At 37.4% G+C, this 13,591-nt stretch overlaps 1 protein-coding gene across 1 annotated transcript; it reads right to left on the reverse strand.

Annotated features, from left to right (window-relative positions):
* Positions 1-110: 110 nt before the first annotated feature.
* Positions 111-3,560, reverse strand: LOC126366431 (uncharacterized). Its single transcript, XM_050009539.1, has 3 exons — positions 3,420-3,560; positions 1,917-2,096; positions 111-682 (listed from the first exon to the last, which is right to left on the reverse strand). The coding sequence occupies exons 1-3, from the start codon at positions 3,496-3,498 to the stop codon at positions 111-113; spliced, it is 831 nt and encodes a 276-aa protein (XP_049865496.1). The 5' UTR covers positions 3,499-3,560.
* Positions 3,561-13,591: the final 10,031 nt, after the last annotated feature.

Genomic DNA, 13,591 nt, shown 5'->3' on the forward strand with positions numbered 1-13,591 from the left:
TTAATTTTTTTAAAACTTTGAGATACTTCACATGTAGCAATGATTACTAAATATAAGTGTACTCTTGTGCTATAATTAACAGTTGTATAGCTCATTTGCTTACTTAAAGATTAACTTTCTGGAGTGATTGGTTGGACTTGGAAAAGGTGAGGAAAATTTGGCCGGTTAGTAACAATATTAGTGGTACCACTGTTATCTTTATTTGCAACAGATTGAACTGTATTCAATAATTGTGGTGTTTGACTCGAGATTGGGTTAGGATTCTGTAAATTTTCTGAGGATTGATTAGAATTATCGTTAGTATCTCGTATTGGACTGGAGTTGGCAGGTGTTTCTATATATTTGGGTGGGTTTCGGTTGTCAGGTGGCGCCGTATAGTCAGGTAGGCCTCGATTATTAGGTGGTCCTGCGTAGTTTGGAGGACCTCTGTTGTCCGGTGGGCTTCTGTTGGGTGGACCTAAGTTGGGGGGTGGTCCTCTAGATTCGGGTGGTCCTCTGTGATCAGGCGGACCTCTATTATCAGGAGGACTTCTGTTATCAGGCGGCCCTCTGTTGTCGGGTGGACCTCGGTTGCCGGGGGGACCTCTGTTATGGGCGGGACCGCGCTGCCCAGGTGACCTTATGCGGCCCGGTGGACCTCTATGCGGCGGTGGTCCTCTAGGTGGTTCTTCAGGTGGACCATCTAGAACAGGGTACAGGATTACGTTTTCGACATAAAAAAAGTTAAGCTTAAACTTTAACTTAAAAATTATAATATTATGTAAATTATTTCTTGTATATTTTGCATGTACCAATGATTACTAAATATATGTGTACTCCTGTGTTATAATTAACATTATTAATTTTGGATTTGTAACTGGTTGTGGGTCTAGTTAGCGTTCTGACTAACGTAAGACCATCACGTTTTGGGCTTTGAGTCAGTCATTTAACGTTTAACGATAAAGATCATGTGTTCACGTAAATCAATAATAGGGTAGTCTCCAACTAGTTAAATCAGTTACTTGTTACTAAACGTCAAAAAACAATATTTTTATGGAATTTGTATGAAAAAGCAACCTATGACGTCATAAAAAACGTGAAAAATGTCGCACTTATTATTATTTTTTTCTCAAATAAGTTAAATAGAAAAAAGAAAACGTTTTTTGTCACCTTAAGATCTTTATTATGTCTTATGTATTTATTTAGTAATCAGAATTTAATAATTTACCTTTGACTTAGGAAACTCCCCAATTATTGTAAAAACTAATACTAATGTTAAAATTAGTAGGTTATTTTTTTATACTTATGGCTTCCAAACATATTTTCATGGAATGAATTAAAGGAAACCAACAAAATATTCTTTAATTATCTTTTTATTCAATCATTTTAATAACATTTAAAAGTAACACACAAAAATAACATATTTATCTAATTTTCGGGAGTCACGGGTACTACTTGGAATTGATAATGAGTATTTTGAGTAACCTTGGTTGGGCCATTTTCATTTGACATCAAGGGATTGCCTTGACCTTTATTATATTCAGGGATTCGGTTAAATATGTCATCAATAACTGTTGGGTTAATGGAAGTACCGGTATTAGGATTACTATTCTGGTTTCCATTATAAACAGGATATATGTTACTCGGAAAGTGATTTTGACTGTATACATTGTTTCTGGGTGGTTCACGATATTTATCACTAGACGAAGATTGGCCTCGATCGTTGTTATAATACGATTCTTCTCTTTGGTCTGAATAAGGTGGTCTGGTATCATATGGAGGTCTTGCATTATGTGGAGGCGGTCTTCTGTCATGTTCTGGGGGTGGAGGTGGTCTCCTATCATGATTTGGAGGGGGTGGCGGTCTTCTATCATAATCATGTCTTGGGGGAGGGGGTGGTCTTCTATCATAATCTGGAGGAGGTGGCGGTCTACTACCATGATCTGGGGGCGGAGGCGGTCTTCTGTCATGATCGGGCGGTGGAGGCTGTCTTCTATCATATTCATAATCATATCTTGGGGGAGGGGGTGGCCTTCTATCGTTATCTGGGGGAGGTGGCCCATGATCATGCGGAGGAGGTGGTGGCCGCCGGTGCTCAGGTGATTCCCAGTAATTGTCTGAAAAAGAGGATGACCTATCATATTGCGAATATGCAAATTGACAATATGGAAGTGAGGTTGACGGTCTTCTGTGATGATAATAACCTTGTCTTCCATGTGATGTTCGACCATTAGGCGGCGGTGGCGGAGGATATCTGTCATCTGGAGGCGGTGGGGGACGTCTGCCCTCAGGTGGTGGCGGTGGTGGGGGCCAGTGATGATGCGGTGGCGGTGGCGGGGGATATCTATCATCTGGTGGTGGAGGACGATGTCTGCCACCTGGGGGAGGTCGATGCCAATAATCATGTGGTGGTGGAGGTCGTGGTGGATATCTATTATCTGGTGGTGGAGGAGGATGTCTACCATCAGGTGGCGGTGGTGGGGGCCAGTGATGATGAGGCGGCGGTGGCGGGGGATATCTGTCATCTGGAGGCGGTGGGGGATGTCTGTCATCCGGTGGTGGCGGTGACGGCGGAGATGGTGGAGGATATTTGTCATTTGATGGTGGTGATGGTGGAAGACTTCTGTCATCATTTGATGACTGTAGGGACCATTGATCAGGCGGCGGTGAAGGTATACGATGGCTCCCATCCGACTGTCTTAATAGTATTTGGTTGCCTCTTTGAAAGGCGGTTAAGTCCGAGCCAACTCTTGATAAAATCGATTCAGGCACGGATGATGTTTTGTCAACAGTAAGAGTCTTTCCATCGTAAACATAAACTATGATATTGCCATTTGGTACGGCTTTTTCAAATTGTGTATCTTGAATATTCAATGTCATTTGGTTTTCTATAGACGATAAGTTAGTTCTTGTGTCACCAGTCGAGTTTGGGATCTGGATTGGGATGGTCCACCAGGTATCTTGCGGCGACCGCTTTTCTGATAAAAGAGAAGAATAAGCCGTCAGAAGACAACTTGAATCTTATTTAGTGACAAAATCAGCACATCATCTATAAATTTTTTATCACTTTACACAGGGCGTGACCTCTTAGTGAACTTTTATGCAAGCAGTATATATGCAAGTAGTATGGAGCAAATATTTCTGATCTGAAAATTTGATCCAACACACGGAACATTTGTTTTTCCGTTCTCATTTCATATTTTTCGATCGGCCCACGATTTGTAATGTCAATTCACTGTAGAACCGGTATTATTAACTTTATAACCGTTAATTTTCCGTTATAATGTTTTTTAAGCATAACATTCCACTATTCATCAACCGTAAATTAAGTGGTCTGATGGGAGTGGGATTGAAGGCAGTACACTGTTTAGTGGTAGTTTAAATATGTAGGTTATCATTACGTCATTATTTGCTACTGCAATATTAAAGGAGAAAGTTACCTCTGTCATAATTCTGCGGTGCACTGCATACACATGATAAATACACACAAAGTACAATAATGTAACACTTTAGTAACATTTTAAAGTATGTTATTGTTAGTTATTTATAACATGAACACAACCACACACAGTATATCCGCTTCCAAATCACCAAAGAACTGACTATTCGTCTTCATAAGGTACTTCTTAATTTAAAAACCTGTTTGTATTATTAGATCGTCTACCTCATTCGATGAGTTCGCACAATGACGTATTGTCGATGTTAGCTGTTTTTGCTAAAACTTTAATAGTTTTTGTTGGTATGGGAATCCACAAGTTCATAATACGAAGTTATCATCATTATGTCTAATGAATTTCTTATGAATACGCTAGGTTTCATTTTCTAATAGCATCGTTACATACATGATATCATACTCACAATCCCTAATAGGGTGGGCACAGCCATAAGTTATGAGTAAAAGTCATAAGACGTGCATTATTATGATAAACTGTATGGTAATAGGCGATCAGCTCATCGCCCATATACCTACTGATCTATCGTATTGGATACGATAATATACATAGCACTGCATCATAACATTAAATAACACGCCTGTATCCTCAAAGGAGTCGACAGAGGTGTATAGTATGTACACCTACTCCTCTAGTTATGTTTACTTCTCGTGTAATAGGGGGCGACTCTATTGCCATTAACCGGGCACAACTGTTAATGGCAATAGAGGTGCCCCCCTATCATAAAGGACCTAACTAGAAACCACGTGATATCAGTTATCTATGATGTAAACATCATATGTTTTATTGGTGCATTGTTAGTGCAATGCACCTGGTACATTTAGGTTTTATGTATTTTGTAAAACTAGATGCCGCAACAAACATACCGTACAAGCTTCGTAACATTTGGCTACGCTGAGCACACATGTCTTGGGCTGGGATCTAGTTCAAAACAATTATTTTGTACCTATTTTTAGTGTTGTAATCCCAACTTGTTTTGTGAGCCAAATAAATAAAATAAAAATAAAATAAATAAATAAACATGAAAGTAAATCGAAAAGTCAAGATCATTTGTTTAGAACACGACTCGGGATTCGAATCCCTGATACTATAGAGGAGATAAGTCACGCGTTCTCCGAACACGGCTATCACGAATACAATTGTAACATATCGTCGTCTTATGCCTTGATCACACCTACCGGGTGGATGGGCGAGACAGTGCGCTCGGCCGAGTACTCGGTGTGTATGAACATTACGACGAGTGCACGGCCGAGCGCTCGGCCGAGGTATTTGGCGAGATAGCTACTCGACCCCCGCGGTTCCCCGCACTGTCTCGCCCGTCCACTCGGTAGGTGTGATCAAGGCATAAGACGACGATATGTTACAATTGTATTCGTGATAGCCGTGTTCGGAGAACGCGTGACTCATCTCCTCTATAGTATCAGGGATTCTATTAGTTTAAACCACGTAACTGCCATTTTGAAAAATTACATTCGGATGTGATTTTTGTTAACAAAAACTTGCTACAGGCACGCCGTTAGTTCCAATCCATTTAAAAAAACCGCGAAAGCACCTTTTAAAAAAATTGCATTCTGGGGGTTAAAACGCCACATTGAAGCAATTCATCTAAAAAAAGCAATATTGCAATTTGACACTTGCGCATAAAAGTAAGTGCGCAATGCAAACAACTGTCAAATAGCAATATTGCTGTTTGAGATGACATGCTTTGATGTGGCCTTTTTAATCCCCCTGATGTGATTTGTAAAAATTGAGAACACATTACTTATGTGTACCGTTCTAAACATATGTGTTTATTATAGTAGAACAAATGTGTTCTCAATATTTACCCGGAATGAAATTAATTGATGGATATCAAGGTTTTGTTCAAGATTGCAATGTAATTTTTCATAAAGACGCTTACGCGGTTTTACTATAAAGTAGGGCTAACATGCGCAACGTGATAAAGTTTGGTCACGGCATTTTATTATAATTATGTCGTTTTGTCGATTGGTGCTTATATGTGAACCAAAAAAAGTCATGTTGTTATGTCAAAATACGAACAAAATCACGTGCCACGCATGTTAGGGAAAAAAACAAACCTATCACATTTTTATCACGTTGCGCATGTTAGCCATGCATGCGTGTCGTATAAGTGTCAGAAGGATAGAAAAAACATACGGATCTAATATCGATAAAGAAATGTGTGGACAAGCCGTCTGAGCCATTCCAAGAAACTTCAATTGAATCATACTTTGTAGGAAATCGCTCATATTGTTTGTGTAACAGAAAAACTGGAATGTTTGTTATTTGATTGATCTGACCTCGGCGCGCAATTGGGTTTTTAAACACAATATAGCAATTAAGATAGAGTTTTTTGTTTATATTACACTTATCAATAGGTTTATTCTCGATGAGGTATTAAAAATATAAATGGAGTGTAGATAATTATATAATATAATGAGCGGAAAACCTTTCCATAAATTCTGACAATCAGCTTAATAATATTTTAGTTTTAGTAGCTAATAAGTAAGTACGCGTAATTATAGAGAGCCGTAATTTCTGGATACTTATTATTTATTTTATTTTATTATGCTTGATTGTTATTTGGGAATGCTCATTATTATAATACCCAAAACAAATACTCCTTCTAGGATTTTCTTTTTGTTTTGTTTCCCTAGTACGACAAGCTAGTAGTCCTTTTCAAACCAGGAAGTTCTACATATCTATTAGCTGTGTGTGTTTTATGCAAGATCTTTTAAATTTTCTCAATAAAAAAATATTTTCTGACCAAAAAACATAATCAAAAAACAAGTAAAAAGCGTGATAAAAAATAAAAACATTGCAAAATAGAAACAATAAATAAATAAACGAAAATAAATTGACACTTTTTGAGAGGAAAGAATGGAGTGACAAAAATTGGACAACCATGATTAAAATATTTACATAAATACCTACATACTTATTGCTTTATTTCATCCTATTCCTGAGACGTCGGCCGGCATCTGTCCACGCGACCTAAATCAGAGGCGGTCGGGGCAAAGTGAAATGTAAAAGCCACTTACCTAATACTGAAAGCGGCGACAATCTCATTCCGGCGACAAATTGAGAACACCTTCCGGCACCGCACGGTGGTGCGCGCCGGCGCCGCACTCTGGTAAATAGCTATTTATTGCGGTGTCGAGCCGACACCTGTCCTGCGTGTGGGATACGGTCTCACTAGGAAACTGGATTAAAATGTATTTTACATGTATAAGTACATAACGACGATCTTGTGACGTAGCGACTAAGCGCCGCTACTTCAAAAGCGCACCCCTGATGCCGGGCAGCAGCGGTATCAGTACTGGTTGGAGGCCGAGGAAATGGATTCTGGTAGGGCTCTAACCAGAACATCACCGATTGAGAAATTGGTCGGTGTACTGCGGAACGGAAGGCGAATGGGGCAACCACCGTTCTATATGCCCTATCTATGGAGTAATGAAGGTGATTACTCCACCGACAAGAGCGCAGCTCTTAAATAAAGAGAGAGAGAAGTACATAACGTATAATAAAAAAAATACAATAACTAATTGAATCTAATTATATTGAAACGAATAATATAGACACAGCGAATGCTATCTACGGGGATAGATGTCTGATGATTATAGCCTTATTTGTCAAAGCCCTTGATATAATTCGCGTCGCGCGGCTGCTGTGCCGCAAGGGCATGACTTGTGGCTCTGCCCACTCAAGACGGGCGTGACTATAATAGTACTTTCACCCTTGGTAAATAATATACATGAGGTAGGCAGGCATCTATAAAAGTTCAAAAATACCGAATTATTCTGATATCTACGGAACCGTGTGTCTCGCTGTCTTTCAACCAGCTGTAACTTCGCTATCTACCTAAACAGTCGAGAACGTAATGGCCAACACACAGTTATAACCGAATAATCATAATCATTATTCTGCTATGTTAATTCAACTCGCATCTTTGCAAATGGAAAAAAAAATATTTTACTATTAGCCAAAAACACCTGTACCAACCCGCAGTTGTCAGCATCGTCACACACACCTCGGATATTCCATACAAAAATATCTTTCTTATCGTGTGCCGCCTAACCCGTAAGTGCGAACGAGACACAAAATACCTTGTTTCGTTTTTTGACAACAGCATAGCTACAGAGAATATTTAAAATAAAAGCTCTTGATAATAATTTTGCAATTCATTCGACAGAACACCCAAATAGTCTAGAATTTCATCGACGTTATCAACGGTCATTCTGGTATCGAGTGTTTTGCGTTTATAAATAGCCATTGTCGCTATACAAATATTGTCATATACGATATTTCCAGATTAGTTTGTAATGTAAAATGTAAAAATAAATTAAAGAATAAAGAAAGCTCGACTGCATACGAAACTCTCTCTATCTCTCTATTTAAAAGCTGCGCTCTTGTCGGTGGAGTAATCGCCATTCCTCTCTTCTTCCCGCGAAAACCTTCACCTCCCGATACGACACGACCTGCACCTTCTCTTTTATTTGTTTCATAAATGTACGAAACTAAAAAGAGATAAATAAGATGATGTAAGATATTTTACAGTGTGTAATGGAACTTCACTAATGGGCTTCAGATTTATATTAACGCTAATATTAGCTCTTGCTACCTACAATTAATGACTGTAATATGGTCTAAGAAAATTCATCTTTATTTTAAAAGACCTATCCAATTTTTTCGTATATACCGCCATTTTGAGTTTTACGGCCGCTCTTTTGAATTTATGAAAATAAACTTAGCCTATAACAAGACGAATCAATAGACACCATTTATAACTATTCATTCAGGCATTGGGATGTTTGAGGGAACGAAAAATCCACAAACATAGATACTAGTGTAACACATAACACAGATATATTATGTCGGGTAAAAAGGTAATTGGCCTTCACAGATGAATATATATTTTAAATAGTATAGATTATATATCTCACTGGCGGAAAATACTGGAGTAAGTATATTCCAATTTCAAACACAAATTAGATGCATAGCACCATGTTTCCTTACTCCACTCCCCAACTAAATTCCCCAAAATAATTCTAAGTCTGCGAACAGTTTCTGAACGGGCATCTAATTTAGTGCCTTTGCGATCAGAAGCGCACGCTTTGACTGTGTGTTAAATTTGCAACAATCCGAAATCGGAAAACTATCGAAGTTGCTCTAAATGAACGGCAAGTTTGGGCAGAAGGAGTGGGGGAAGACTCCTCTGGTTCGGAGTTGGTTCAAACTTTTTGCTCCGTGCTGCAAGATTCGATCAATCATCTGATAGTTTTTTTGTTTTTTTTATTGATAAATTAATTACCACAAATTAAAATGAAAAATTTAAATAAAAAATGCATTCCATATTTCATAGGTTAAAACTGAACATATCATTATCTATGTTTATATCCCATGTTTAAGGGGGCGAGCTTATTTCCATTAACCGAGCACAAATCCTAGAAAATATGTGATATCAACTATCCAAATTCAGTGGTTTAGAGCTTGAGACGGGATTCGAATCCAAGCTTGACACTACTATGTACTTACTTCTCTGAACAGGGCTATTACGGATTAAGGTAAAAAAAAACAACAACAAAAATAGATCTAAAACATTTTTCTTTCGTTATTGTAAAATGCCAATTCCTGTCAGGTGTGGTTGAAATGGGTATTCTCACGAATTGTGGCTCTACCTACCCGATAGAGAAGCCTTTCTTCTTTTTAGGGTCAATAGCACGGTCGCGTAATGTCCTTGTATGTATAACTATCTTATTTAAAGAAAATATGGTAAATGTTAAGGCCATCAACTTTAATCTTCCTTTAAGTGATCTCAAGTGAAGTTCACCAGATATGGCAAATGCGCGTACAAAGCTTATTCTGCACACGTATATCGTTTGAAGTGCAGATTATTTGAATTTATTACGAAGCATAAAATAAATTAGATTTCTTTTTGCTTGTATAGGTGTAGCTGCGTCTGGTTAGTTTGGGAACGAAGATATTCCTGGGGTAGCCATGTGTTATCCGGGTCGTTTGTTAAGCTCTCGAATTATGTGGCGCCCCTGGGACCGCTACGGTGAGCAACACAAAACAAGTTTCACTTTTTGCTCTGGAAATTTACTTTTTACCTGACTGGATACCTGATGGAATTAGTTTGGGTAAACAAGGGAAAAATCTTTATGTTAATACACATTGTAGTAGCCATTATACAGGTATTTTTTAAATAAACCTAGATAGCAATCATCAGCAGTAAACTTCAATTATCCGTCTTCATAATTTTTATTTGGAATTATTATTTTCCATTACTCATTACTCTTTATAAAACTATATTTAAACTATATAAACAGAAACTAAGTCAAAATATCTCATAGAATAACTGACAGAGTGAAATAAGAACGTCACAGTCACCGCAGCAAGATAAAACACAGGCGTGTACCAAGACATCTGGTTTCAGGTATAAAGTTTTCCTGTCAGCAACACAAATAGCTCAATTAAACTGTAGCATCCAACAACAAATGTCCCAACCATCAGTCCAGGTAACCGATTCCATCACCCGACTCAAATTGGTTGAGTATTACACTTTTTTCGATAGTTTAAAAGATTGGATTCCATCAATCTGCTTTGTATTGCATCGCTGCATGCGTTGATATAGCATGGAAACCGGATTCCTTTTTGCAAGAATTTTATGAAGTTATAATGGTCTTTATTTATCACTGTTATTCTTTATTGAAATGTGAATAAGGGTTAATGTTTCAGTCTTCTATTACACGTAACTGTATTTATTCATAACAGCAGACAGAGATATGACGCTACCTGGTAGCATAAATCAATATTTAAGTAATATAATAGATTAAATAGGTTTATCTGAAAGGAACTTGTTTTTATTAATCAAAAGCCAATAAGCTCTCGATTCTATTTGCGGAACAAGCATGCCTCTCTAGAAAGTTCTTGCGAGGCTATGCGGCCGCTTGCCTAATTGGCTAGAGTTTTCGCTTAATATTTACAAGTTTTCAGTAAATGCACTTGAAATGCATTCGAGAGTTTCCCGTAATACACGAGCTTTATAGGCAAATTCTCTCGGAAAGTTTAAATAGGATGCTGTTTTGGAAGGAATATGCTCCGTTTAGTATTTGTATGAAGACTTAACTGAGCTCGCGGTTTTTGTTAAACTTCGTCACTCGTTTAGTATGATTCCAGCAAGTCTGTGTACTTGCTGATTGCATGTCAATGTTTCACGAGTTTAAACATTCAATTTGGAAGTATTCTCGGGATTAAACATTTTCCTACGCTATTTTGTCTAATTGTAAGATAAAACAAACAAAGTATGATTTGGTTGAACGTTCCTTGCGAAGATAACAGCGGAAGCCATGAATATGAAAGCCAATATAGTGTATTATTATATACTACGTGAGAAATTTAATTCGAATTAGACACAGTAGTATGCATGTGTGATAACCAAGACATCAAAGGATAAATGAACAGGAATATTTGAATAAAGTCGCTGGTAAGACGCGAGAACGCGACGTAATTTTCGAGAGTGTAAATCCGTAATATCAAAGTGTTCCCAGCGTTTTATGTAAATAATTTAATTTCACGGCCCCGTCTAGCGCAATGTGTCTAACACTGATTTAATAAATAATGTTTAGTCGCATAATAAAATTGCGATTAAAATGATTTTATGATAGCAAGACTATATTGTTATGAATTCATAGAGGCGGACCGGAATATTCCTACGAGGAAAACTTTGGAAACGTTCACGGGTATTCATAGAATTTTCAGTAGGAACAATAAAAAAACAGTTCACCCTTGAAGGGTCCTCGGAATGGAGGGTTACATTCGAAAAACAATATCGTCTTCGATGTCTCAGTCTATCAAGTCGGAGTCAATGGTAAGCTTTGCAAAAGTGTCACGTAATATGTAAATCGTTCAGGTCGAGATGTGTCTCGACTGTCAAAAGCATCCGCCGGCATCGAATACATCTTGGGCCGATTTTTTCTCAATGATGACTTCACTTTCGGAGAGGGGTAAAACTTTTGTAACAAATGGATTCTTACGTCTTTTGGCTTTTGTACAATATTGTGGTAACTTTGTACGGAACTTTGTTGGAGATATGGAAATGATACGTTTCGGATAAGTCTTGTGCAGGTAGTATTTTAAAAACAGACGATAGAATGTTGTATAATTGTCGTTTCGAAAAACATCGTGGATCTTAAAATTTGTTGATGTAGGGGTGGGGGAGTACTTTTATCTGAAGTGACGCTTAATGGTGCAACAATTTCGCGCGGATCCGCGACGAGGTGCTTTGTTTAAATATGCAACATGTCACCACGGTGTGACGGTGACGTACTCAAAATATTACAACGCGCACCCGTTAGCATAATAAAGGGAGACACATATCGCCTGACATGATATCAGAACTAAGCTCCCTCAATATAAGTTCAACCTACAAGTTTGCGTTTTGTATCTATGATCAACACTGAATTAGCTGGATCGAGTGCGTTTCTTAATATAATCATTACTTATATTATATTGTTAAATACTACCAATTAACAGAACTTGGTTGCACTATCCTCTTAAAACAATTTCATTAAAAAATAAAGAGACGTTCGAAAGGGTCGACCTTAAAGTTTCTATCTTGACGACTGACCAATTAGCGAGGTCACCTGACCGTGTCAGGACGCAAGTATTCTTAAAACGAGGGTCGCTACAGGCGGCGCATTAAACTGCACTAACGAGGTGCAGGGAAATCAAATGTCGCACTCGTTATTTGTTTTCTAGCTTCGCAGCACGTCCTCAATACTGTTTTGCTCTTGTCTCGTACTGAAAGAAAATTAAAAGTAAATTGTATACCTAGGGAAGCGCCTACGCTGAATGTAAATGCCATTGGACTCCTACGTAACATTGCTTGAGGATCAATGAACGCGTAAGTAGTTGTACTTAGACTACACCTATTTACGTTCAAAGCGCCCATGTGGAAAATAAGGAAATTAATTTATAAGTCAACTTTCATGTATTTAGAGTACTTAAAGGTGACTATGACGTAGGAAATTTTCTTTTTGACAATAATTATATAATTTAATAGAACATTCCCAACAAACCAACTAAAGTACAAAAAAACACACACACACACACACACACAGACACACACACACACACACACACACACACACACACACACACACACACTCACACACACACACACACACTCACACTCAAACACTCACACACACACGCACTATACTGTGCAATTTACATGACACACTGATTTATTTTTTATTTATTTATTTACATTTCACGACTTTACAGTGCAGAGGCGCCAATGCGCCGTCAATCAATTGCGCTGATCAATCTCACTCATTAGAATAGTTTTTCGTCTTATCCAATGTTACAATATGTTACCTAGTGTTATACTCGGCACACCCAGTAGTCTATTCCTGTTATGTCCTAGTAATATGTGCTAATCCCAAGATTTATACATCGTAGGGCTGGGTGTGCTGATATATATTATATCTGCATGCTGTAGTACTTGTCTTCTTTTTAAACCTACCACACTGCTTTATTTACATACAATTTATTTGTAATAATGGAAGAGCGGGGCCTCCAAACACAGGCTATGTCGCTTAAATGGAGACCCCAATCCACCAGTAGTTAAGGCTTTATTGTAAAAGAAAATAAACATTTTTCATTTAATTTTTCATTTCAAAGTGGGTCAACACATTACAGTAGATTGAAATCAAGGGTAAAATTTATTTTTATTTTTTAAACTATTCCATTAAGTACTTGTAGGTATTTCTATTCCATTAGCTTGTTTATTATTAATGTGTACAAACACATTAAGTTAAAACTTCACTCATTTATCATCACAATTTTGACAAATAAATAAAAGATACAACCCACTGTCCATTTGCATTCCATTTGTGTTTTATTACATTTGCATTTATACTATTGTATTTTATTTTTTCCTTTTTAATTTGTAGACCAAAGTTAAGATTTTATTATTTGTTGTCTATGTTTTATTATTTCATTATGCTTGGTCACAAAATATCATGTAAGTATCTAATATAAATAAGAGTCCTTTAAAAATTACAAAAAGCGAAGAGTAAACACAAAGTCTAAGAATTTAGTTTTTGTTTTATATTATTTCATTTCATTTTAAAGAGAATAGAACATTTTCGTAT

The sequence above is a fragment of the Pectinophora gossypiella genome, chromosome 4 (genome assembly GCF_024362695.1).
Source record: "Pectinophora gossypiella chromosome 4, ilPecGoss1.1, whole genome shotgun sequence".
Taxonomy (NCBI): domain Eukaryota; kingdom Metazoa; phylum Arthropoda; class Insecta; order Lepidoptera; family Gelechiidae; genus Pectinophora; species Pectinophora gossypiella.

What these genes read in the sequence shown, in the direction of transcription:
- LOC126366431 (XM_050009539.1), bottom strand. Translation starts at nt 3,498, where the DNA reads ATGTTACTAAAGTGTTACATTATTGTACTTTGTGTGTATTTATCATGT. An exon ending in ACCGCAGAATTATGACAGAG is followed by an intron (nt 2,097 to 3,419) that starts GTAACTTTCTCC and finishes CCTCTTTTTCAG; the next exon opens with ACAATTACTGGGAATCACCT. An exon ending in GCCTCCGCCCCCAGATCATG is followed by an intron (nt 683 to 1,916) that starts GTAGTAGACCGC and finishes ACCCTGTTCTAG; the next exon opens with ATGGTCCACCTGAAGAACCA.